The sequence below is a fragment of the Oncorhynchus tshawytscha genome, linkage group LG20 (assembly GCF_018296145.1).
Source record: "Oncorhynchus tshawytscha isolate Ot180627B linkage group LG20, Otsh_v2.0, whole genome shotgun sequence".
NCBI lineage: Eukaryota > Metazoa > Chordata > Actinopteri > Salmoniformes > Salmonidae > Oncorhynchus > Oncorhynchus tshawytscha.
Genome location: NC_056448.1, coordinates 824,643 through 850,237, shown reverse-complemented (window position 1 = coordinate 850,237; position 25,595 = coordinate 824,643). Strand labels below are relative to the sequence as shown.

The 25,595-nt window shown below is 42.1% G+C and overlaps 1 protein-coding gene across 3 annotated transcripts in view; it reads left to right on the top strand.

Moving 5' to 3' along the window:
- Positions 1–25,595, top strand: part of col27a1a (collagen, type XXVII, alpha 1a) — a 221,135-nt gene that overhangs the window by 68,014 nt on the left and 127,526 nt on the right. For 2 of the 3 annotated variants that reach the window (XM_024381218.2, XM_024381217.2), the window contains 8 exons: positions 953–1,006; positions 1,720–1,764; positions 5,987–6,040; positions 6,852–6,896; positions 14,746–14,799; positions 21,464–21,508; positions 24,001–24,054; positions 24,403–24,447. In XM_024381218.2, the coding sequence (XP_024236986.1) occupies positions 953–1,006; positions 1,720–1,764; positions 5,987–6,040; positions 6,852–6,896; positions 14,746–14,799; positions 21,464–21,508; positions 24,001–24,054; positions 24,403–24,447 (396 nt within the window). The remainder of the gene's footprint in view (positions 1–952; positions 1,007–1,719; positions 1,765–5,986; positions 6,041–6,851; positions 6,897–14,745; positions 14,800–21,463; positions 21,509–24,000; positions 24,055–24,402; positions 24,448–25,595) is intronic. The other variant, XM_024381219.2, reaches the window with a different exon arrangement.

Genomic DNA, 25,595 nt, shown 5'->3' with positions numbered 1-25,595 from the left:
GGTTGTGCAGCCAGACTTATGAGAGTCAAAATCGAGCTCAGGTGCATCCCGTTTCCATTGATCATCCTTGAGATGTTTCTACAACTTGATTGGAGTTGATTTGGAAAGGCAAACACATGTCTATATAAGGTCAGTTGACAATGCATGCCATAGCAAAAACCAAGCTTTGAGGTTGAAGGAATTGACCACAGAGCTTGAGAGGATCTGCAGAGAAGAATGGGAGAAACTCCCCAAATACAGGTGTGCCAAGCTTGTAGCGCCATACCCAAGAAAACTCAAGGCTGTAATCGCTGCCAAAGGTACTTCAACAAAGTACAGAGTAAAGGTTCTGAATTTTTATGCAAATATGATATTTCAGTTTTTTTTATTTTATACATTTGCAAACATTTCTGAAAACCTGTTTAAGTCAGGGGGTCTGAATATTTTATGGATGCACTGTATAATTCCAAAACACAATCTAGTTGATATGCATTCATACATTGCTAGACCATTTATCATACACATTTGCATGTTAAAATGACTTGGTGGTTGTATCAACAATTGCATCAACTTAAATTGGATTTAAAAAAAAGCATAAAATGTGATACCGAACACACTTTCAATGTGTTATGAAGATTATTAGGATTGTTTGTTAATTTATGTATTGATTAATATTTCTATGACTACATCTCTGCAATGCTGTCGCTGACAAGGAAAATAGACTCAGTGTAAAACTACTCTGCTTCAAGCGATTCTCGCTTCGCAGACCTATTGCTTTTACTTTCGGTATAGCATGTCTCATAGATCATGTGACTCACGTTATTGAGCCGTTACGGTGTCATGGCAGCTTTGGTTTAGTTTGACCGTTACACTACCTATTACTCTGCACAAGGCGCTGTCTGTCACTGGCTTACTGTAATTTTGATCAATCTTTTCTATCTGCCTTTAACCCCACCTTCCTCCTTTCCCACAGGGGGAGCGAGGTCCAGATGGAAGCCCAGGTGCCAAAGGTTATCCTGGCAGGCAGGTGCAGTAAATCCTCTGGTGTGATGTGACTGTTATAGTGGGGTCAGGCTTGACTGGTACAGTGGGGTCAGGCTTGACTGGTACAGTGGGGTCAGGCTTGTCTGGTACAGTAGGGCTAGGGGTCAGATTTGACTAGTAGAGGAGGGTCAGGGGTCAGGAGGTTATGCTCATCTAGAGTAGGGTTAGAGGGTTCAGACCAGCTCTTCACTGGTGGATTAAGGAGGATTAAGTGTTAACAGGTTGTACCTGTGTAGGGGAGAGTGAATGTACTAGAGCTATGAAGCATAATTATGCGTATCACAATTCTGCACATCTACACCAAGTGCAGGACAAGAGTTGTTGTCATGAAAATCATGCTACAAAGAGTCCATTGAAGAGTACATCTTCCTAAGAATAAATGTTTTGACAATAAATTAAGAGACTCTTAACTACATACTTCAAACCCAAGTTTCAGTCACAGCTGCTTTCCTGGTATCTACTCCTAGAATGGGTTACTGTGTTTCTAGAAACTGCTACACTAGAGGAAGTCCTGTCTCTCCCCACACCGACTCATAAATTCACAATTAACAGACTCAAAAAATTGCACACAGACGCACGAATGCACACACACACACACACACACACACACCGTGTCACTGTGATAATTGGTTGGTTTTTATCTTACCACTATTTGTGTTTAACCGTTCAACTACTTTTTCTCTGTCTTTGTCTTAGGGTTTGCCAGGTCCCATAGGAGCCTTTGGGCCAAAAGGCACTCGGGTAGGTGTACCCTTAATTCCCTCTACCCCAATTATTTTCCAGTGGAGCCTGACTTTCTTTAGCAGTGCTATAGCCTAGACATTTGAGTCATACCCATAAACACCACACTGAATGCTGTTGTCATGCCTACGGGTCGTGATTTGATCAATTATGGAAAGAGGCTGATGTTCTTATGTTTACTGTATGTTTTTGGTTTTCAAGGGCAAAACGTCTCTGTCTTCTATGTTTCGGCTGATCTGACCTTGACCTCTATGCATCCGGCTTGACACAGATTTTGCTACTCTCTGTTTACAGTGGATAGTGGCTCCAGTCTCCAGCAAAACACACTCGCTTGCCAAGAGTTGTTTAATCAAAGTTATTGGTTTTGTCTGCTATAACCCCCCCACACACACACACGTACTGTACTTCTGCCTTTTCCACATAAACAGTTGTCTAACTGTATACAGCCACCACACTCACACACACACACACTCAGTGATGTGATGTTATGTTGTGCTTCATTAAAGACCCTTTATCAGCTCCCATGGCTGTTCCAAAACTGACCCTGCCCCCACCGGCTGGAATTTCCTGTTTACAGTAGTAAAGAGGCCTTCCATCCTCTCCTTCTCTCCATCAGCAACCCTCATCCCCTGATCTACCACACAACCATCCCCCTGTACTATCTACATCCATTCCCTACCTACCTATAACTACCACCGTATCTATCCCCTACCTACAACCATAAGCTATGCATCAACCAACTCCCTCCCAACCCCTGGTTCACACATCTACCCCTTATCCCATATTTACCTTCAAGTACTTACCTACCTATAGTATACTATAGCTACCCCATCAATTACATCTAACCACCCTGTATCTCTGATCTACATCTACCCTGTCTGCTACTGTGCCTCAAAACCAGCCCCTGATCCCCTAGCTACAACTAACCAACTCACTACGACTAACCACCACTATCACTCAACTATAACCATAATCTACAAACTACCAGCTATAGGACTCTATTTTTGCCTAGCGTTAATGCACCCTCTTTGGTAAATTTGACTTGTAAAAGCCAGCGCTCCTCTGTTATATCAGCTTGCTTGGGCTGAGGTGGGAATGGTGATGTATTTGTGGTGTGTCCTGTAAATCCTGTGTGCCAATTTCAAGCAGCGTAACTGGTGATATTTAAGACTCACCGAAAGCTGTTTTTAGCTGTAACTCAATTGGTTATGGCATCAATTTTGCCAGCGGAGGCACACAGTAGCTTAATCAGAGACAAGATGGTGCTGATAGAGATGGCAGCTTCGCTTCAAGTCCTTAGGAAACTGTGCAGTATTTTTTCTTGCATTGTTAGTGTTATTACATACAGCCGGGAAGAACTATTGGATTTCAGAGAGACGTCAACTTACCAGCACTACGACCAGAAATACGACATTCCCAAAGCTTATCCTTTGCCTGCATCTCCCAGGGCATTTGAACTGATTCCAGAGGCCAACCAGAAACAACGCCGTCGGAGAAGGTGCCGGGCGGTCTTCTAGTGAGACTTTGGATGTGCGCACACCACCCACCACTTCCGAGTATTTTACTCTAATGTCCAATAACAAAGTGAACAATTAGGGCAAGAGTTGCTTTCCAAAGAGATATCCGGGATTGTAACATACTCTGTTACACGGAGACATGGCTAGCTGGGGACATGCTGTCAGAGTCCGTACATCCAACGAGATGTTCAGTGCATCGCGCCGAAAGGAAAAAACATCTCTCTTGTAAAAAAGAAGGGCGGGGGTGTATGTTTCATGATTAACCACTCGTGGTGTAATTGTAACAACACACAAGAACTCAAGTCCTTTTGTTCACATGACCTAGAATTATTCCTCACAACCAAATGCCGACCGTATTATCTCCCAAAATAACTCTCCTCAGTTACTGCCCTCAAACGGAGGACTCTCCAGAGGGTGGTGCGGTCTGCACAACGCATCACCGGGGCAAACTACCTGCCCTCCAGGACACCTACAGCACCCAATGTCACAGGAAGGCCAAAAAGATCAAGGACAATAACCACCACTACCTGTTCACCCCGCTTCCATTCAGAAGGCGAGGTCAGTACAGGTGCATCAAATGTGGGATAGAGAGATTGCAAAACAGCTTCTATCTCAAGGCCATCAGATTGTTAAGCAGCCACCACTAGCACAGAGAGGTGACTGCCTACCTACAGACTTGATATCATTGGCCACTTTAATAAATGGATCACTAGTCACTTAAATAATGCCACTTTAAGAATGTTTACCTATCTTGCATTACTCATCTCATATGTACAGTTTATACTGTATCCTTCACTATCTTTTTATGGTGAGAATGTACATGGCCCAAATGAAATGCAATTTAATCTATTTCTGGAGAAGTACAAATATGGTTGGTTCCATGATGTTTAGAAAACATTACATTTGCGGACAGTATAACGGTGAGTGGACATTCCCCCTTTCTCTTTATATTCAATCTTTATCCAGCTCCTGTGAAAGTCTATGGAGGATTTGACACACATTCCAAAGTTAAGTTGCCTTGTCTGTATTATACACCCATGGGGAGAAATTCTGGTAACTGTATTTAGACATAGTCTATATAAAACAAGTGGTTGTTAAATTTGTATTAGAATTATATACTGGCTTATCAATAGCCTAGTGAATTATACACTGGCTTATCAATAGCCTAGTGAATTATACACTGGCTTATCAATAGCCTAGTGAATTATACACTGGCTTATCAATAGCCTAGTGAATTATACACTGGCTTATCAATAGCCTAGTGAATTATACACTGGCTTATCAATAGCCTAGTGAATTATACACTGGCTTATCAATAGCCTAGTGAATTATACACTGGCTTATCAATAGCCTAGTGAATTATACACTGGCTTATCAATAGCCTAGTGAATTATACACTGGCTTATCAATAGCCTAGTGAATTATACACTGGCTTATCAATAGCCTAGTGAATTATACACTGGCTTATCAATAGCCTAGTGAATTATACACTGGCTTATCAATAGCCTAGTGAATTATACACTGGCTTATCAATAGCCTAGTGAATTATACACTGGCTTATCAATAGCCTAGTGAATTATACACTGGCTTATCAATAGCCTAGTGAATTATACACTGGCTTATCAATAGCCTAGTGAATTATACACTGGCTTATCAATAGCCTAGTGAATTATACACTGGCTTATCAATAGCCTAGTGAATTATACACTGGCTTATCAATAGCCTAGTGAATTATACACTGGCTTATCAATAGCCTAGTGAATTATACACTGGCTTATCAATAGCCTAGTGAATTGAATCTTGCTTATTGATGTTTGGCATCTCCATGTCCAGACTGCAATTTACAGTAGGCCTAGCCCCTATATCAGTGTGAATGCTATGGCCTATGTTTAACAATATATTTCCATATTGAAGCAATGCCATTAGAACAATGTAGACTGCAAACATTTTCAACATGTTTATCAGATATGGGGCAGGCTATTTAACAAACTATGCTATAATAGACTCAAATTCAAATTGTAATACACAACTTGAAGCAACAAAATATTTAGACATGGAGCATGTTCTGGTTGGACAGTGAGGGGCAAGCCTCAACACACCCACAACTTGTTTATTTCTCAGAATAATTTGTGCCAGCTACTGCCCCCCCAATACCAGTGGTGAAAATAGCTCAAATATTACTGACACCCCACTGAACCTATAACGCTAGCGCTAAGACATACCATTCCATTAGGTTTGTTAAAATAGAGCACATCTAAAAATGCTACATCTCAATCAACTCCTGATCTATGTAGTCTGTTCCCTATGCCCTATGAACCTTCAACCTTAACCCATCAGCTGTAACTTAACCAGTATCAGCACTCCACTGTCTTATAGAAAACATTGCTACTGGTATTGCTGCTGTTGTTCCTGGTCTTGTTCTGTTTTGTTGCGTTGCGTTAAACCGCTATCAACAGGCCAGATTGGTGTCATCTTCAGAGATCCCTGGCGTGAGGGTATGTGCCCTTGGACTACATCGTGGAAGCCAGCACCATGCAGTCCATGGGCATATACACTTGCCTCATGGCTTAGTTCTTCATGGAGACCTGATCCATCAACCCTGGAACCTTCAGACCCCCAGCACTGGACTCCTCAACTCTCAAGCTATAATAGATCTACTTCGCAGTCATTGAAAATGGTATTCCTCTACCTCTCTCTCTCTCTAGGGCTTCATTGGAATCGCGGGCCTTTTTGGCCTACCTGGTGCTGATGGCAAAAGAGTATGTTTGTCTTTTTTTTACCTTACCGCTACACACATCAAAATACTCACTACGTCTGTAATGATTAGGGCAAGGACTTATTCCTGACCTCACCACACACTGTGAACAAGAATGGAGGCAACTCTGACTACCTGTCCCAGTGGTGACTCTGATCTTCCCTCCCTCTGTTTCCATAAGAGACAGTTTCTTGTTTTGATTTAAATGTGGGAACTGCCTCCAGCATGCTATCAGGCTGCATTGAGTAAGACAGTGTGGGAGTGTTGGTGATGACTCATTGTGACCCCCCTTATTGAGCCTTTGAACTGGCTAAACTAATCAAGGCCTTCCTAAAGCTCAGCCTCCAAAAACACCAGACCATTACCCTACTTATCGCATGCACCAGGGGTTACGTCATGGGTGAACCTGTAATGGACTTTCCACTATGCAGCTCCACCATACTGTAGCAGGCTAATCTTTGTTGATCACTGTGTCTGTCTGTCCTCTCTAACTTCCTCCTAATCTTCAAGGAAGACACCTATATGGGACAGAGCATGATAAAATAGCTCCAATTAGCTGGCACAGCTGTAGGTTTGTACAGAGCAATGTAGGAGCAATAAAAGTATACATCAAGCAGTATTTATATATACATATATACATCAAGCAGTATTTACACAGAGTAGCTAAACAAAATACCAACAACAAGTAGCTTACAGTCTGTGATGGTTTGACATTATTACATCAGTGTAGTTAGTAGAATTATTCCCAGAGAGTACAATGTTGCTCTGAACTTATTATTCTCTCTCTCTCTCTCTCTCTCTCGTTCTATTTTCAGGGCATTCTTGGGGAACCAGGGAAGAGGGGCAAGATGGGTAGGCCGGTAAAGTTGTCTCAACATACTTTATAGATCATTATTTATATGAACTGTTATGAAATGCGTTGATGTCAGCCACAGCAGACGCTGTGTTAAGACCTAACACACAGGCTTAAGAAATCTATGGTCTCCAGAGACTGATACCGACAACACTAACAGGACATACAGTATATAGTGTCATGGAAGCTGCTGGCAATGATAGACATAGCTCAGAGCTGTGTTTAGCTAATGTTAGCTTATTGAACACTCAGACCTCTTTCTCTGTCATTCGGTCCTCAAATCCTTATTTGTATTCAGTAGCGTTTTGCGTTTTGCGGTGGGAAACAAAAGTGAGCATTCTTGTTGGACAAATTCACATTCAGCATCTCCTAGTTCAGAATTTCAAAAGGTTTTGTGACCACTGAACATGACTTGTTTCAGTGAGTCAGTGTTCTAGTTCCAGCAGGATTCTACAATATTGTAGCCAGACCTGCTCTCTAGCTGAGAACTCCTTTGAGAGGTTTGGTGCAAAGGTCCGCAGTCACACATTTGTCTACATCATTATAAGCTTCTCTCTTTGCTATTTCCTTTGCTAATAGAAGGGTTACTCTAGGTTGAACACGTCAGAGATGTGCTACATGTGGGGTTTTTGGACATAATAAGAAAAGGCTTATTTGGTCACCTTTCTCTCGATGGGATCATGTAGTTTGGATACTTTAAAAAATCACCTTTATTCAACCAGGTAGGCCAGTTGAGAACAAGTTCTTATTTACAACTGCGACCTGGCCATGTTAAAGCAACGCAGTGCAACAAAAACAACAACACGGAGTTACACATAAACAAACGTACAGTCAATAACACAATAGAAAAATATATGTACAGTGTGCGCAAATGTAGGGAGGTAGGCTATAGAGGGGAAATAATTACAATTTAACATTAACACTGGAGTGATAGATGTGCAAATGATGATGTGCAAGTAGAGATACTGGAGATACTGGAGTGCAAAGGAGCAAAAAAATACAAATTAAATGACAGTATGGGGAAGAGGGAGTTGGATGGGCTATTTACAGATGTGCTGTGTACAGGTTCAGTGATCGGTAAGCTACACTGACAGCTGATGCATAAAGTTAGAGAGGGATAGATAAGGCTTCAGTGATTTTTGCAATTCATTCCAGTCATTGGCTGCAGATAACTGTAAGGAAAGACGGCCAAAGGAAGTGTTTGCTTTGGCAATGAACAGTGAAATATACCTGCTGGAGCGTGTGCTACGGGTGAGTGTTGCTATGGTGACCAGTGTGCTTCGAAGGTGGGGATTTACCTAGCAAAGACTTATAGATGACCTGGTGCCAGTGGTGGGTAGTATATGGGGCTTTGGTGACAAAACGGATGGCACTGTGATGGACTACATCCAGTTTGCTGAGTAGAGTGTAGGAGGCTATTTTGTAAAACATCTCCGAATTCAAGGATCAGTAGAATAGTCAGCTTTGTTGCAAAATAGGAAGCCGATTCAATTTTGAATTGGAGATGCTTAAGTCTGGCGGGAGAGTTTACAGTCTAACTAGACACCTAGGTATTTGTAGTTGTCCACATATAAGTCAGAACTGTCCAGAGTAGTGATACTAGTCGGGCAGGTGGGTGCGGGAACAGTCGTTTGAAGCATGCCTTTAGTTTTACTAGCAATTATAAGCAGTTGGAGGTCACGGAAGGAGTGTTGTATGGCATTGAAGCATGTTAACAGTGTCCAAAGAAGGTCCAGATGTATACAGAACGGTGTCTGTGTAGAGGTGGATCAGAGAATTAACAGCAGCAAGAGCGACGTCATTGATATATACAGAGGAAAGAGTCTGCTCGAGAATTTAACCCTGTGTCACCTCCGTAGACTGCCAGAGGTCCGGACAACAGACCCTCCGATTTGACACACTGAACGCTGTCTGAGAAGTAGTTGGTGAACCAGGCGAGGCAGTCATTTGAGAAACCAAGGCTATTGAGTCTGGCAATAGGAATGAGGTGATTGACAGAGTCGAAATCCTTGGTCAGGTCGATGAAGACGGCTGCACAGTACTGTCTTTTATTGATGGTGGTTATGATATCGTTTAGGAGTGTGGCTGAGTGTGGCTGAGGTGCACCCATGGCCAGCTTGGAAATGTTTGGTGATCTGTTTGTTAACTTTCATTGATTTTAGAAAGGCAGGGCTGTAAACTCCCCTTCCAGACCCATATCAAACATCTCCAATCCAAAGTTAAATCTAGAATTCGCTTCCTATTTTGCAACAAAGCATCCTTCACTCATGCTGCCAAACATACCCTTGTAAAACTGACCATCCTACCAATCCTCGACTTTGGCGATGTCATTTACAAAATAGCCTCCAATACCCTACTCAACTAATTGGATGCAGTCTATCACAGTGCAATCCGTTTTGTCACCAAAGCCCCATATACTACCCACCATTGCGACCTGTACGCTCTCGTTGGCTGGCCCTCGCTTCATACTCGTCGACAAACCCACTGGCTCCATGTCATCTACAAGACCCTGCTAGGTAAAGTCCCCCCTTATTTCAGCTCGCTGGTCACCATAGCATCTCCCACCTGTAGCACACGCTCCAGCAGGTATATCTCTCTAGTCACCCCCAAAACCAATTCTTTCTTTGGCCGCCCCTCCTTCCAGTTCTCTGCTGCCAATGACTGGAACGAACTACAAAACTCTCTGAAACTGGAAACACTTATCTCCCTCACTAGCTTTAAACACCAACTGTCAGAGCAGCTCACAGATTACTGCACCTGTACATAGCCCACCTATAATTTAGCCCAAACAACTACCTCTTTCCCAACTGTATTTTATTTATTTATTTATTTTGCTCCTTTGCACCCCATTATTTTTATTTCTACTTTGCACATTCTTCCATTGCAAAACTACCATTCCAGTGTTTTACTTGCTATATTGTATTTACTTTCTCACCATGGCCTTTTTTGCCTTTACCTCCCTTCTCACCTCATTTGCTCACATCGTATATAGACTTGTTTATACTGTATTATTGACTGTATGTTTGTTTTACTCCATGTGTAACTCTGTGTCGTTGTATCTGTCGAACTGCTTTGCTTTATCTTGGCCAGGTTGCAATTGTAAATGAGAACTTGTTCTCAACTTGCCTACCTGGTTAAATAAAGGTGAAATAAAATAAAATAAATAAAGGGCAGGATGGATATAGGTCTATAACAGTTTGGGTCTAGAGTGTCTCCCCCTTTTGAAGAGTTGGATGACCGCGGCAGCTTTCCAATCTTTGGGGATCTCAGACGATACGAAAGAGAGGTTGAACAGGCTAGTAATAGGGGTTGCAACAATTTCAGCGGACAATTTTAGAAAGAGAGGGTCCAAATTGTTTAGCCCAGCTGATTTGTAGGGATCCAGGCTTTGCAGCTCTTTCAGAACATCAGCTGTGTGGTTTTGGGTGAAGGAGAAGCTGCAACGGTGCGAGACTTGTTTCTGGAAAGGTGGATTTTTAAAAGTAGAAGCTTGAATTGTTTGGGCATAGACCTGAATAGTATGACAGAACTCTGCAGGCTATCTCTGCAGTACATTGCAACTCTGCCCCCTTTGGCAGTTCTATCTTGTCTGAAGATGTTATAGTTAGGGATGGACATTTCAGGAGTTCTGGTGTCCTTTCTAAGCCATGATTCACACGGCTTGGACATCAGGGTTGGCGGAGTGTGCTAAAGCAGTGAATAAAACAAACTTCGGCTTTTACGGTTACAGAAGTCAACAAATGAGAGCGCCTGGGGAATGGGAGTGGTGCTGGGGGCTGCAGGGCCTGGTTTAACCCCTACATCAACAGTGGAGGTGTAGGATATGGGTCGTCTCGTGCATTCGGAACAGAGAGTAAGAGGAGCAGATTTCTGGGCGCGGAAGAATATATTAATGGATAATGTACAGACAAAGGTATGGTTGGATGTGAGTACAGTGGAGGTAAACCTAGACATTGAGTGACGGTGAGAGAGGTTTTGTCTCTAGAGGCACCAGTTAAGCCAGGTGAGGTCACCACATGTTAGGGGGATGGAACAAATGGGCTATCTAAGGCATTTTGGGCAGGGCTAGGGGCTCTACAGTGAAATAAGACAATCACTAACCAAAACCGCAATAGACAAGGCATATTGGCATTAGGGAGAGGCATGTGTAACCGAGTGATCATAGGATTCAATGAGTAGCACTAGATGACTCAGGGAGCCATTCCGTAGTCGCTGCTACGCTAGGCGAGCTGGAGACATGGTGATTCAAACAGCTAGCGGGCCGGGGCTAGCAGATGGGCATCCGGCGACATCACAATGGAAGAGCCTGTTGAGACCTCCGCGGACGGTTACATTGGCAAACCAGTCATTATGGATCGGCGGGGCTCCGTGTCGGCAGTAAATGGTCCGGGTCAACTGGCAAAAGAGGTATTGTGGCCCAAGAATTGGCTGGTGGACTTCTTTGGCTAGCCAGGAGATGGCCCTCGCTCGAGTCTAGCTTCAGGCTAACTGGTGCTTGCTTCAGGACAGAGACGTTAGCCAGGAGTAGACACTTGCATAGCAGCTAGCTGCGATGATCCGCCGTAAAGGTTCAGAGCTTGCGGTATAAATCTGGAGATGTGGTAGAGAAAAAGCAGTCTGATATGCTCTTGGTTGATATTGCGCTGTTCAGATTGGCAGGAATTGACCAGGTTGAGCCTGGCTGATGTCCGAGTTAACGGTGAGGACCGCTAGCAGTGGCAAACTGACTACTAGCAAGTAGCTAGTTAGCTGGCTAGCTCCAGAAGGGGATTCTGGTTCTAAAGTATAAAATTAGCAGATCCGTACCACATTGGGTGACGCGGGTTGCAGTATATTCAGTCCGTAGATGGAAAGTGAGTGGAAAATATATGCAAAATATAGGACGAGACAAGACAAAAACACACATCAGACTGCTACGCCATCTTGGACCACCTGTAGGTTTTTTTTGTGCGAGTGTCTTTCAAATAACATTTTATTTGTCACGTTTTGTAAACAACAGGTGTAGACTAACAGTGAAATAGTTACTTATCCCAACAATTCAAAGAAAGAAATAGAAAAATAACAACGAGGAATAAATACACAATGTGTAAAGATAACTAGTATATACTATATACACAGGGTACCAGTACTGAGGCGATGTGCAAGAGAATGAGGTAATTAAGGTAGATATGTACATATACTGTAGGTAGGGGTAAAGTGACTAGGCAACAGGATAGATAGATAAGCAGTAACAGCAGCATATGTCTAGAGTCAAGAGGGTCAATGCCGAGACTGCAAAACTTAAACTAAACGCAGACTCAAATAGCTGACTGTCCCTTTTAATAGCTGGACATCTGCACACATTTGATTAAATAAACACCGGTTTCAAACGCAAGGTCTAAATGAACTGTTTACGAGGTTTAATGTTTGATTTGGTACATTCAATAATTCAGTACTTTACTTATTTGTAATGACTAAGAAACTGCTAGCCATTGGCTGCTAACAGCTGAGAACTAGCTGGCATGTACACAAACAACTTCAGGAGTACAGGCCCCTAAAAATTGGCTAATTGCCCTCTAGTAACAAAGGGAAGTACTGACAAATGCACTGTCAAAGAAGAGAAACATTTTTCTTTCAAGGAAAAGTTTTTATTTATAGAGGTGCCTGGTGGAGAGCCAGGCGCGATTACCAGGATGGAACATGGGAGCCTCACTGAGGTGGTGATCCGCCTGCTCTTTCTGATGGCAGGTTGTGCGCTGGAGTCTCACGTGGGCATTGTTCCATACCTCTTCTGCACATCTGAACTACTGAAAGCCAATGCAGCTGCTGCCAATTGGCTTTCAGTAAATAATACTTACAAAGAAACTCAACACACCCAAGCTGTTGTTGAAGCGCTAGCTGCTTAGAAAAAACAATTCTCCAATGAGGTTGTTATTTATGTGGTAGCTTTTAAGTGGGGATGTGTGCACATGCATTCATGAGGGAGCGTTTGTATGTGCAGGCATTTTCTTTGTTTTGGCATGTACAGGTTGTTGTGTTTTTGTGTGTGTGCATGCTCTCTTCCCCTCTGATGCATCTAGAGGTCAGCTATTCCCTAGGGATCTTTGACTGCTTCACTTACAGTACACAGTATGTCAAGTGGTAAAGCCATTCTCTGTATGCAGATTCACTTTTCAGGTTCAGCAGATTGTCTGTTAACTTAAACTCTGTTCTCACAATCTTAAAATTGTTTGCTGACATTTAATACTTGATGACAGAGGTTGTTTAGTTTTTCAGAGAGAGTGGAAAGATCTGTGCCTGCAGAGATTTCTGATGTTGTCCTGTGACAATGATAAATTATATCCACATAGAAACAAAATTCACCTATTCGCAGTGTATGTACTCACTCGCACATGCACATTTTGCGATTCCTGTGGCAGGCCGGGCGAATTGCACGCTGACGCGGTCGCCAGGTGTACGGTGTTTCCTCCAACACATTGGTGCGGCTGGCTTCCGGGTTAAGCGGGCATTGTGTCAAGAACAGTACAGCTTGACTGGGTTGTGTTTCGGAGGATGCACGGCTCTCAACATTCGCTTCTCCCGAGTCCGTACCAGAATTGCAGCGACGAGACAAGACTAACTACCAATTGGATACCACCATATTGGGGAGAAATAAGAGTGGAGGCTGTTATAGCAGCAAAGGGGGTGACCAACTCCACATTAATACTCATGATTTTAGAATGAGATGGTCCAAGATGTGTCCACATACTTTTGATCATGGGGGGTACCTGCACGATTTAAGTAAAGTTTTACCAGAGATTGCATTTACAACACATTGACATTTTAATTTGGGAGACGGGGATCCCTAAGGGCTCAGACATTTGCTGGCAGAGAGTACTTAGTATCTCTGAACCTAATTTGCAAATCGAATGCGCACCCATTTTACATGTGGAATCACAGGAAAAATGTGATGCCTTAGGGTGGTCCCTAAAACACGCAGACGAATGCTAGATCCACTTTCGTTGCGATGTGTACAAGCCTTAAGACACATTGCTTGCCCTCTTGGAGTACTGCTCAGCTACAGTCCCAGAGACCTTTATGTTTTCGCCATTCAAATCATGTTTAGATGTTAGTTTGGTAGATTTGGATACCGAAGTTATTTTCAATTTAAGATGACATTTTTGGGCTTCATTTATTCAGTGAGTTTGCTTAGCCTCTGTTGTAGTATTGTGTGGTGCAGATGGAAGACCTGTACAAATGAGTGTTTTTGAATGTAATATCATGTTATATTTCACTTATGTTACGATTACTAGAAGCTATACAATTACTGCAATGGCTTTGCTGTGACTAAAATGAAAGTGTATTGTGTAATAATAATCTAAAGGCAGAATTATTTCTGACCTGAAATTAATAATTGTAAGAGAAATTGAGTTTGAATGTGAAATATACTGTAGAATGCAAAGGTTTTCAAACTCTGTAGTATGATAGCCCATTGTAGATATAAAACATGATTTAGCACGCATTGTACTAGCACAAGTTATTTTCTAGAGTGAATCAAAAATAAAATCGCAAACAAAGATTGGGATGATGTCTTCATGTAAAACAGACACTTAAGCTTTGTTTTTTATTTCTGAACAGCATTGGCATCAGGGTCAAAGTTAGCCTGGTCCCAGATCAGTATGTGCTTTAGCCAACTCCTCTGCCATCTGCTCTGACCATTGGAGCACTTGTAGGTCTGGGACCAGACTAGCAGTAGCATTCTTACTTTCTTTAAATCAGACCTGGTGATACTGTGCAGAAGTAAAAATGTAACTACTGTGATTAGTAGAACTACTGTGCATTAGTACAAATGGATGTACCAATCGCAGATTGTCGCTTTAAAGCTGCTCTCTCTCCAGGGGTTTCCTGGAGACTTTGGTGAAAGAGGACCACCAGGACCAGACGGGGACCCAGTAAGTGACCTTTCGTGAACAAACATGCACACACACAGCATTGGTCCATACAGTTTCTATCTAGGCATACTATATTACTTTACTCCACATCACTATGTAGGAAGATGTAAAACCTCCACAGGCACTGTCCTACATCCCCTCTTTCCCAGTGAAATACTTTTCTATTTATCTCATTCTCACCTGTGTATTGGAGTGAAGTCTTTACGAGCACTTAACTCACCTCACCATCCACACACACACTCCCATACACACTCTTCTACTGGCTTTTCACTCAGTGGGAATGTGGACTGTGATACTTTTCAACAATGATAAGAAAATCCTATCTGACCACAAAGGATCCAAGAGATTGACTGTTTTGTTTGTAAGTACTTTTTGGACATACAGATGGACAGACAAGGTTTATGATATTGCATTTTTTATATTTTTGTATTATAGATTTTATTTTCATTGGCATCAAGGCCCTAAAAAGTGTCAGACTCCAGCCACCCTAGTCATAGACTGTTCTCTCTGCTACCGCACGGCAAGCGGTACTGGAGCGCCAAGAGGTTCCTAAATAGCTTCTACTCCCAAGCTATAACACTCCTGAACAGGTATTTAAATGGCTACGCAGACTATTTGCAGATGGAAGTACAGAATTGTCTAGAATGTCAATGTATGCTGTAGCGTTAAGATTTCCCTTCGAACTAAGGGGTCTAGACCAAACCATGAAAAACAGCCCCAGACCATTATTACAGCTGGCACTATGCATTCGGGCAGGTAGTGTTCTCATGGCATCTGCCAAACCCAGATTAATCTGTTGGACTACCAGATGGTGAAAAGTGATGCATCCATTGAACACGTTTCCCATACTCCAGAGTCCAATGGCGGAGAGCTTTTCACCACTGCAGCCAACTGATTTTAGGCTTTTGTGCAGCTGTCTGGCCATGGAAATCCATTTCATGAAACTCTCGACGATCAGTTCTGCAGCTCTAGAAGGGCAGAAATATGACAAACTGGCTTGTTGAAAGTCACGGAGCTCTTCAGTAAGGCCATTCTACTGCACTGCCAGTGTTTGTCTATGGAGATTGCATTGCTGTGTGCTTTATTTTATACATCTGTCTGCAATATTTCAGGCTGAAATAGCTACATTCACTAATTTGAAGGGGTGTCCGCATCCTTTTGTGTATGTATATTGTATGCCCCAGAAATCTGACACCGAGCCTTTTTCTAAAATGTTGATTGGATTGGAGAAGACATTGTGAGGGATCTTATTCCATTCAGAATCTTTCCAGATCCTTGATATCTTTCGTCTGCGCTTATGGATTGCCCTCTTCAATTCAAACCACAGGTTTTCAATGGTGTTCAAGTCCGGACACTGAAATGACCATTGCAAAATGTTGATTTTTGTAGTAAATGAACCCGTTTTTTGTGGATTTTGATGTGTGCTTGGGGTTATTGTCTTGCTGGAAGTTCCACTTGCAGCCAAGTTTCAGTATCCTGGCAGAGGCAACCAGGTTTTTAGCAAAAATGTCCTGGTACTTGAAGTTCATGAAGCTGCTGAACATAACAAGGGCCCCGGACACCTCATTTATCAAAGGTACATGAGCACAAAAAATACTCTTAACCTCCACAAGGCTGTTTGGCTCATCTCCTTCGTAAAGATTAATAACTTTGCATCTGTTTCTGATTAATAATCAAATAAAACCCAGAAACGTTACGTAGGCTGAAAAATAGTTTGTTTGTCATAGGAAAAAACACTGCATTCACATGGATTTCCATGAAGTGGGAGGTTTGGGTTTGTCACTACAAGCCCAAATATATAATACTTTGACTAAAACAATGACTTATTGACTTAAATCTGTGTGCAACATCATGGGTAAGCTCTGGCCATCGTCTTTCAGTTCGAAAAAGTGCTACTGGTGTGGGAGTTTAAAACGTAAGCCTAATGATAAAACAGATACATTTGCCATTGATAAGAAGATTGCATATATTTATTAGCTCTTGCATTAGGCCTAAATCATAATCGTATTGCAGGGAATGTCTCTACTATTCTGACGTAACTGGTTTTCCCACTACACAACACATAGGCCTATTAGGCATTCATCCATCAGTCATTCAATAGCCAACAATGCTCGAAGGTAAACAGACCGGTAAGTGGTAGCCTATTTAAAATATTTGACCGTTTGTGTAGGCTGTACTATAGTATTGCTGGGCCGTAGGAGTGTAACGTCTTAGCCCATTTAATCTCAGAACCTATACCAAGGCAAGAGATCACAATCATGTATTAATAAACAAAATATTCAACAACAATTATTTTTCATAGAAGTGTGGGCTGTAGGCAGTTTACTTTTAAATTGTTCAATAGACAATCAATCTTGCAGAATTTGCAACTCATATTGGTTACATGCATTCTTACTTTTTTTAAACTAACTCTGAAAGATTAAAACATTCTTCCCACACCTCTACAGAAATGTTTTCTAATTTGCCATTGCCCAAAAATAAACAGACATGCCCACTCCCCAGACAGGTGCATGTCTAATGGCGAGCAGTTGCCATGCCAGGCGGCGATGCAACCAGTCAGGATGCTCTCGATGATGCAGCTGTAGAACTGTTTTAAGATCTGGGGACCCATGTCAAATCTTTTCAGTTGTTGTGGCCTCTTCACGACTGTCTTGGTGTGTTTGGACCATGATAGTTTGTTGGTTTTGCGGACACCAAGGAACTTGAAACTCTTGACCCTCTCCACTACAGGCCCGTCAATGTTAATGGGGGCCTGTTCGACCCTCCTTTTCCTGTAGTCCACAATCAGCTCCTTTGTCTTGCTCACATTGAGGGAGAGGTTGTTGTCCTGGCACTACACTGCCAGGTCTCTGACCTCCTCCCTATAGGCTGGCTCAACGTTGTCGGGGATCAGGCCTACCACTGTGTCGTCAGCAAACTTGATGATGGTGTTGGAGTCGTGTTTGGCCACGCAGTCGTGGGTGAACAGGGAATACAGGAGGGGAGGGGAATAGGCACACACCCCCGAGGGGCCCCCATGTTGAGGATCTGCGTGGCAGATGTGTTGTTGCCTACCCTCACTACCTGGTGGCGGACCGTCACGAAGTCCAGGATCCAGTTGCAGAGGGAGGTATTTAGTCCCAGGGTCCTTAGCTTAGTGATGAGCTTTGAGGGAACTATAGTGTTGAACACTGAGCTGTAGTCAATGAACAGCATTCTCATGTAGGCATTCCTTTTGTACAGGTGGGAAAGGGCAGTGTGGAGTGTGATTGAGATTGCACCATCTGTGAATCTGTTGAGGCAGTATGCGCATTGGAGTGGGTTGAGGGTTTCCGGGATGATGGTGTTTATGTGAGTCATGACCAGCCTTTCAAAGCACTTCATGGCTACCAATGTGAGGCAGATTACGTTCGCTTTCTTGGGCACAGGTACTATGGTGGTCTGCTTGAAACATGTTGGTATTACAGACTCTGTAAGGGAGAGGTTGAAAATGTCAGTGAAGACACTTGCCAGTTGTTCCGCACATGCTCTGAGTACACGTCCTGGTAATCCGTCTGGCCCCGCGGCTTTGTGAATGTTTACTTGTTGTTTGCTAACATCAAAACGGAGAAGTTTATGATGCTTTTGCGATGTTCAATTCATTCGCACAAAAGCATTCACTGTGAAAGTTGATACATGTAAGGCCTTCATATATAGGCTATGAGCAGCACTTAGTTCAATCAGTTATTGTTTTCTTGCTCAAACTGCAAGCAACACCTGTCAAACTCAGACATTTCTCTCAAATCACAGGGATGTCGATTCTCATGGGACTAGTATTATCAGAGGACTTTGGAGTTTGCCAAAAAACTTTTTCCAGTTTCCATTTAACAGTTTCCATTTAACACATCTAAACAGTAGGCTACATTTCCCTTGACATGCCGTAGACCTGTTTGAAGTCCCGTTTTGTGACCGTGGAATATGTATAGTGCCTCAGTCATCACAGTAACAGCCGGCACTGCTACCATCCTCTTTTACCACTTTACCAAATATTTTCCAAACATTACTTTTCTGTCCCGCACATCACTAATGCTCACCACATTCAGTTGTTGGGTTACACCCACACCATTCCAACACAGAAAAGCTGCTTTTTAACATACAGTTAAAAAGCAGTTTTTTTGGAAGGAAAACCATTTCACTCATATTGTAAGTAATTATAGGTCCTATTTCATAAAAATCTGAAAAGACTGACTACTTTAAAAAAGTAAATGTTTTATGCAATTACATTTGCTTCGTTTTTATAAGAGCCAATAATTTAACCATATCTTTAAAAAAAAGTATTAGTTAAACAGAATCTCTTTCAAGGAGCAATTTGTATAAAATAATATCCTCCCAGAAAAACACATGCATACAATTAACTTCAATATAAACACAACATGTAAAGTTTTGGTCTCATGTTTCATGAGCTGAAATAAAAGATCACAAATTATTTATCTCAATTTGTGCACAAATGTGTTTACATCCCAAGGATAATCCATCCACCTGACAGGTGTGGCATATAAAGAAGCTGATTAAACAGTATGACAATTACACAGGTGCTGTGTTGTCCCCACCTTGTGCTGGGGACAATAAAAGGCCACTCTAAAATTAGAAGTTTTGTCACACAACAAAATGTCAGACGTCTCAAGTTGACGGAGTGTGCGTTTGGCATTCTGACTGCAGGAATGTTCACCAGAGCTGTTGCTAGAGAATGTATTGTTAATTTCTCTTCCATAAACCGCCTCCAATGTTGTTTTAGAGAATTTGGCAGTACGTCCAACCGGCCTCCCATGAGCTACGGACAACAAACACAATTGTCTGTTATCAATGGCAATTTGAATGCACAGAGATTGTCACAATCGTTTAGAGATGGATTGGACCAAAGTATAGCGTGGTAGACGTACATTTTTCTTTTATTTAAATGACACCGAAAAAACAATACAAAAACTAACGTAATGCTACATGCAGTGCAGAAAGCAACTACACACAAACAAGATCCCACAATCTAAAGGTGGAAAAAAGGCTGCCAAAGTATGATCCCCAATCGGAGACAACGATAGACAGCTGCCTCTGATTGGGAACCCTACCCGGCCAACAAAGAAATAGAAAAACTAGAATGCCCACCCAAATCACACCCCAACCGAACCAAACCGAGAAATAAAAAGGCTCTCTAAGGTCAGGGCATGACAGAGATACCTTGACGAGATCATGTGGCCCATTTTTCATGCCATTTATCCGCCACCATCACCTCATGTTTCAGCATGATGCACACCCCCATGCTCACCATACTGTACATGTCACCCATTGAGCATATGTGTGATGCTCTGGATCGACGTGCACGACAGCATGTTCCAATTCCCAACAATATCCAGCAACTTCACACAGGTATTGAAGAGTAGTGGGACAACATTCCCCAGGCCACAGCCTGATCAACTCTAATAGAAGGAGATGTTGCGCTGCTTGAGGCACATGGTGGTCACACAAAGTATCTGTATACCCACTCACATGAAATCCATAGATTAGGGCATAATTAATTTATTTCATCTGACAGATTTCCTTATGAACTGTAACGCAGTAAAATCTTTGAAATTGTTGCATGTTGCGTTTATACTTTTGTTCAGTATAGCTCAGTATTTGCATTATTTATTTTCTACAGTCTTTTTTGCTCATCTTTATTAAGGGTGACAATAACTGTCAGGCTATTGCTATTGGAAGGTGAATGCAACAACAACCTCAGATTGGCTGATGAAAGCTGAAATAATGGCCAGATCTCCACAGATCATGTCCCTCTATCTTTTCACTTGACTTTATTTTCACTTTTCCTCTGGAAAAAGGAATTTAGCTAGTTTGAGTTTCTTGACTTCCTGCGAGGCTAGCCTCCATCTCTCCTCTCTTCAGAAAAAGAAGAGGAGAATAAAGTGATCCTTTCATCATGGGCTGCAAGGCAGGAGGAAATGGGCCCGTAGCAGAGGGGGTGAGGCAGGGGGTCAACAAACTGATCTGTGTCCCTCTGCAACTGTTCTCTTCTTGCATTGCCAGGGAAGATGGAACCTGGAGATAAACTGCAGCAGGACAGACAGGGGGCCTAGCTCCCAATTCACCTTCTCTCACACATGCATACACTCACACACACACAAATGTCCCCCACCACCCCCTTCCTTAGTCTTCACTAAACACTCTTCTGAGCGTGTTTGTTAAATAAACAAACATTTTTACATTTTTTTCACCTTTATTTAACCAGGTAAGCTAGTTGAGAACAAGTTCTCATTTACAACTGCGACCTGGCCAAGATAAAGCAAAGCAATGCGACACAAACAACAACACAGAGTTACACATGGAATTAACAAGCGTACAGTCAATAACACAATAGAAAAAAATAAAGTCTATATACAGTGTGCAAATGCCGTGAGGTCGGCAATAAATAGGCCATAGTAGCGAAGTAATTACAATTTAGCAGATTAACCCTGGAGCGATAAATGAGCAAATGATGATGTGCAAGTAGTGATACTGGTGTGCAAAAGAGCAGAAAAGTAAATAAAAACAATATGGGGATGAGGTAGGTAGATCGGGTGGGCTATTTACAGATGGATCCAGCATATAACCCCAGAAACCTGTTCTCTCTCTAGCGCTCTCACAATCACACTTCCTCTCTTGCTCTTTCCTCTCCAAGGGTTTGCTTGGAGCCCGTGGTCCTAATGGAGTTCTTGGACTTATTGTAAGTATAAACTGTCTGTGCCTTCTGTGTACACCATTTCTATGTTTGTTTTATTGGTTTGTGTGCACGGGTGTCAACATCCATTTCCACCCAACACTGGCTTTGAAGACCATATCTTCAAAGGCATGGAGAGCTGTTTAATGTACTGTAAGTCTTTTAATTTGTTGGATATGTTCAGAATGACTTACTGCCTGGCCCATATTTTACCACTGGGCACACACTGGTTGAATCAACATTGTTTCCACTTTGAATTGACGTCTGTTCCCCGTGGGGTGACTTTGTGCTGGCCACACGACACGACCCAAAGGCATCTCAGAAGCCCTGTGACAGAATGGCCTTCCCTTCCTTTTATCCTGCCTGGGATCTATAAATGACACTCCAAACAGCACACAGCCCTCAATCTACACCAATCCCCCAGAGACTAACAAGGGAGCTGCTGGGTGCATCCCAATTATATTGCCTTTCTCCCCAAGTGTGCATTTGTTCACTTCCCTTTGTGGATTTGAAAGGAAATTACTGGTATATGGAAACTCCCTCAGCACCAATCTAATTATTTCAAATTGTTGAAGTAGTGAACAAGTGCACAATAAAGGAGGAATGAGAGATTATTGGGGTACACACGCTGTGCCCTCGAATTCCTTTCTAATTTAGCTTTGTAAAGAGCCAGTTCCTCTGTCACGGGCGAAATTGCCTCTGACTATAACGTTTCCCTAGTTTTCTCCCGCCTGCTTTGTTTCCCCCTACTCTATCCTCAGCCTGCTTTGTTTCCCCCTACTCTATCCTCAGCCTGCTTTGTTTCCCCCTACTCTATCCTCAGCCTGCTTTGTTTCCCCCTACTCTATCCTCAGCCTGCTTTGTTTCCCCCTACTCTATCCTCAGCCTACTTTGTTTCCCCCTACTCTATCCTCAGCCTGCTTTGTTTCCCCCTACTCTATCCTCAGCCACCAGCAGGCCTATAATTGGAAATGCTGTGGTCCTCTAATTACACCTCTGCCCTTAGTCTGTCTGACTAGGCATTCACCTGATCCTGGTGGTAAACACAGCAGCCCTTTCCTCTGCCACCAAGCCACATCTCTGTTTGCTTGTAAATATACAACTGCCATTTTTGATCCGACACCCCACCCCACCATTTGGGATCCAGTCTGTGACAGTTGCTGTGGCCCATTTGCTAGTGTTTGAATGCTCATAGGTCAACATTATCTGCAGGCCTTCAATCTAGCACAGCATTCTTTCTAATAAGACTCCTTTGTTTCCTTTATAATGACCATCAAAGACTTGGATTATGTCTCCAATTTGAACAAACTTGAACACACACTGGAGAGAAGGAAAGTAATATTCTTCTCTTCTGGGACACCCAGTTCTGAATCCTAACTGAATGAAACTCAAAAAGCATGCATTCACACGCAGCCACACACACACATACAGATCCAGCTAACGCCATGCTCTCAAAGGCATGAAAATGTAATTAAATTAATCTCTAACCCAATACACCCCAATCTATGTCTTTGGTGCTTATACCTAGGAACGGAGGAACTAGCTGGAAGATATTCACTATCATAAGAGTAAAACTTGACAGTGTTTTGAATTGTGAAACACTTCCTGATTTCCTTCCTCAAGGGGTGCATTCCAGGTCACCTACATTGTACATTTTTTGGGGGGGGTGATTCAACGTACAATTGTAAGGCAACCAGCTGTGATAGGATTGTGAGTTTTATAGCATATAGCTGAACTAACATACATTCTCAAGTTGAGTTGTATGTTCACTCAACTTTGAATTTTAGGTTGAGTGAACATTCAATTCATCTTGAGAATTTTTTCAACATGATTTGCATATTTCCCAGTGTAAAATTAAAGTATTTATGACAATATATAACATATATCATAAGGCCTTTGAGGGCCTAGTTACTGTACACCCTAAAGCAGTATATAACATATATCATAAGGCCTTTGAGGGCCTAGTTACTGTACACCCTAAAGCAGTGGTCTAAAAGTTGCATTATGCTGGCTTGCAAAGTAATTTGTCATTCCTATTGGAATCCAGTCAGAGTGAGGATATCCAATAATTTGACATTTTTATTATCTCTAACCTACATTGAGAATAACTGCCAGGGTAATTTACATTTGTAATTTTTACACAACAACAAGCTTGTTGAAATTAAGCTCAATTCGAGTAGAGTTTGTTGATTAAATTAACAATTGTAAGGCAACCAGCTGCAATGGGATTGTGACTTTTCTCAACATTTGGACATGTACTGTAGCAGAACAAACATACAGTGTTGCCTTCCAAAGGCAATGAATTTGTAATTTTACTCAACAAGCTTTTTCAAATTCAGCTCACTTCAAGCAGAGTTTGTTGAGTTAACACACTTTAATACATTAGCTCAAAGTCTTGTCCACTTAACTCGCATAATAACATTGGTTAAATTGGCTTTTTACAGACCAGATTATCAGGAGATTAATATGGCTTTGTGTCTCTCTCTTTCTGGCCTCAGGGTGACATGGGACCGAATGGGAAGGTGGGCCTTCCAGGACCCGATGGACTGAAGGTGATCACACACACACAGGGCCTTTGCACCTACCTTACTCCTTTATAACCCCACTAGTGTAGTAGTATACTGTACATCTGGGAAAATATGAGCTTCTGCTCCTGTTAAAGTAGTCTGTTACTGTTGTCCTATCTATACTATATGGAATAATACTGCCAATTAATTAGATGTCTCCGTGTCAAACTTTAATAAACAGTTTATAGCGGTCAGTGCAATTGTTGACCATTGCAGCTCCACAATAATATAGTGAATAATACTAAGTTACTGATTTATTGGGATGGGACAGGCCAGACAGGAAAGGGGACAGTTTGATTGGTACTAATCTCTACATGTGTGTGTTTCTTGCAGGGGGTGTCCGGCAACACAGGAGAACCAGGACTGAAAGGTGATAAGGTGATCTGAATATTCCTGTTATTGGCCTGTGATTGAGCAGCATGTGATGCATAATGTAAAACCGGCATTTTTACAGAAATTTTGATTAATCTACATTGTCCCCCCTCTGGCCAGCTTGTACATTAGCGTGCTCCGAATGGTGAGCAGTTACTGTATAAACCGGGCAAGGAGTTTTTCCTGACTGTAATCTGACCACGAAAAACCTCAAGGCCACTCCAGTTTTTTTTTCATCTGGTCAATTCACATCACTCTGTCTTTCCTGGTCAGGACACATGGTCAGGAAGAAAGCCCTGGGTCATGTTCATTAGGTCACGCAACAGAATCCTTTTTTTCCACAGAAAAGTAAAATGATGAGTCCAGGTAATCCCTCCATGTTACATTAAGTTGTCTTCTGTTTAGTGCCTAATGAACACAACCTGGCTAATAAAAACATACATCCATAGGCCTAATGGACACGTGCTCAAACTCGCACACTTTTGATCGACTTAAAGGAGAAATCTGTAGATTCTCCATTTTTGGATTTAAAAATGATATACTGTGTATGTACAGCACCAGTCAACAGTTTGGACACCAACTCATTCTATTTTGACTATTTGTCCACTGTGAAATCACACAACATTCTGCACAAGTGAGACTTGCTGCCTTTGCTTAGCATGTAAGGTGATAAACTGATATTTTGGTAGTCACACATGCAAAATGGTTAAAACCAGCATTTTTACAGAAATTTTGATTAATCTACATTGTCCTTGTAAAAATAAACTTTATAAATAACTTAAGTAAAGTAAAGGCAAGTAAGTTAAGAGCAAATTCTTATTTACAATGATGACCTATTCCCCCCCGGCCAAATTCTCCCCTAACCTGGACAACACTGGGCCAATTGTGCGCCGCCCTATGGAACTCCCAATCACAGTCCGTTGTGACAGTCTGGGAACAAACCAGGGTCTGTAGCCTTAGACCACTGCGCCACTCAGGGGGATATAACATTTATTGAAATGACTGGAATTCTGATAGACTTTAGTTTTTAATGTAAATATATAATTTAATCATATTATTATATGTAGTAGAAAGCGATGGGTTAGAAGAAGCCTACTTGACCAACCATAAATTAAAATGTAACATCCATATATGGCCAGCTAAGTAAACTTTAA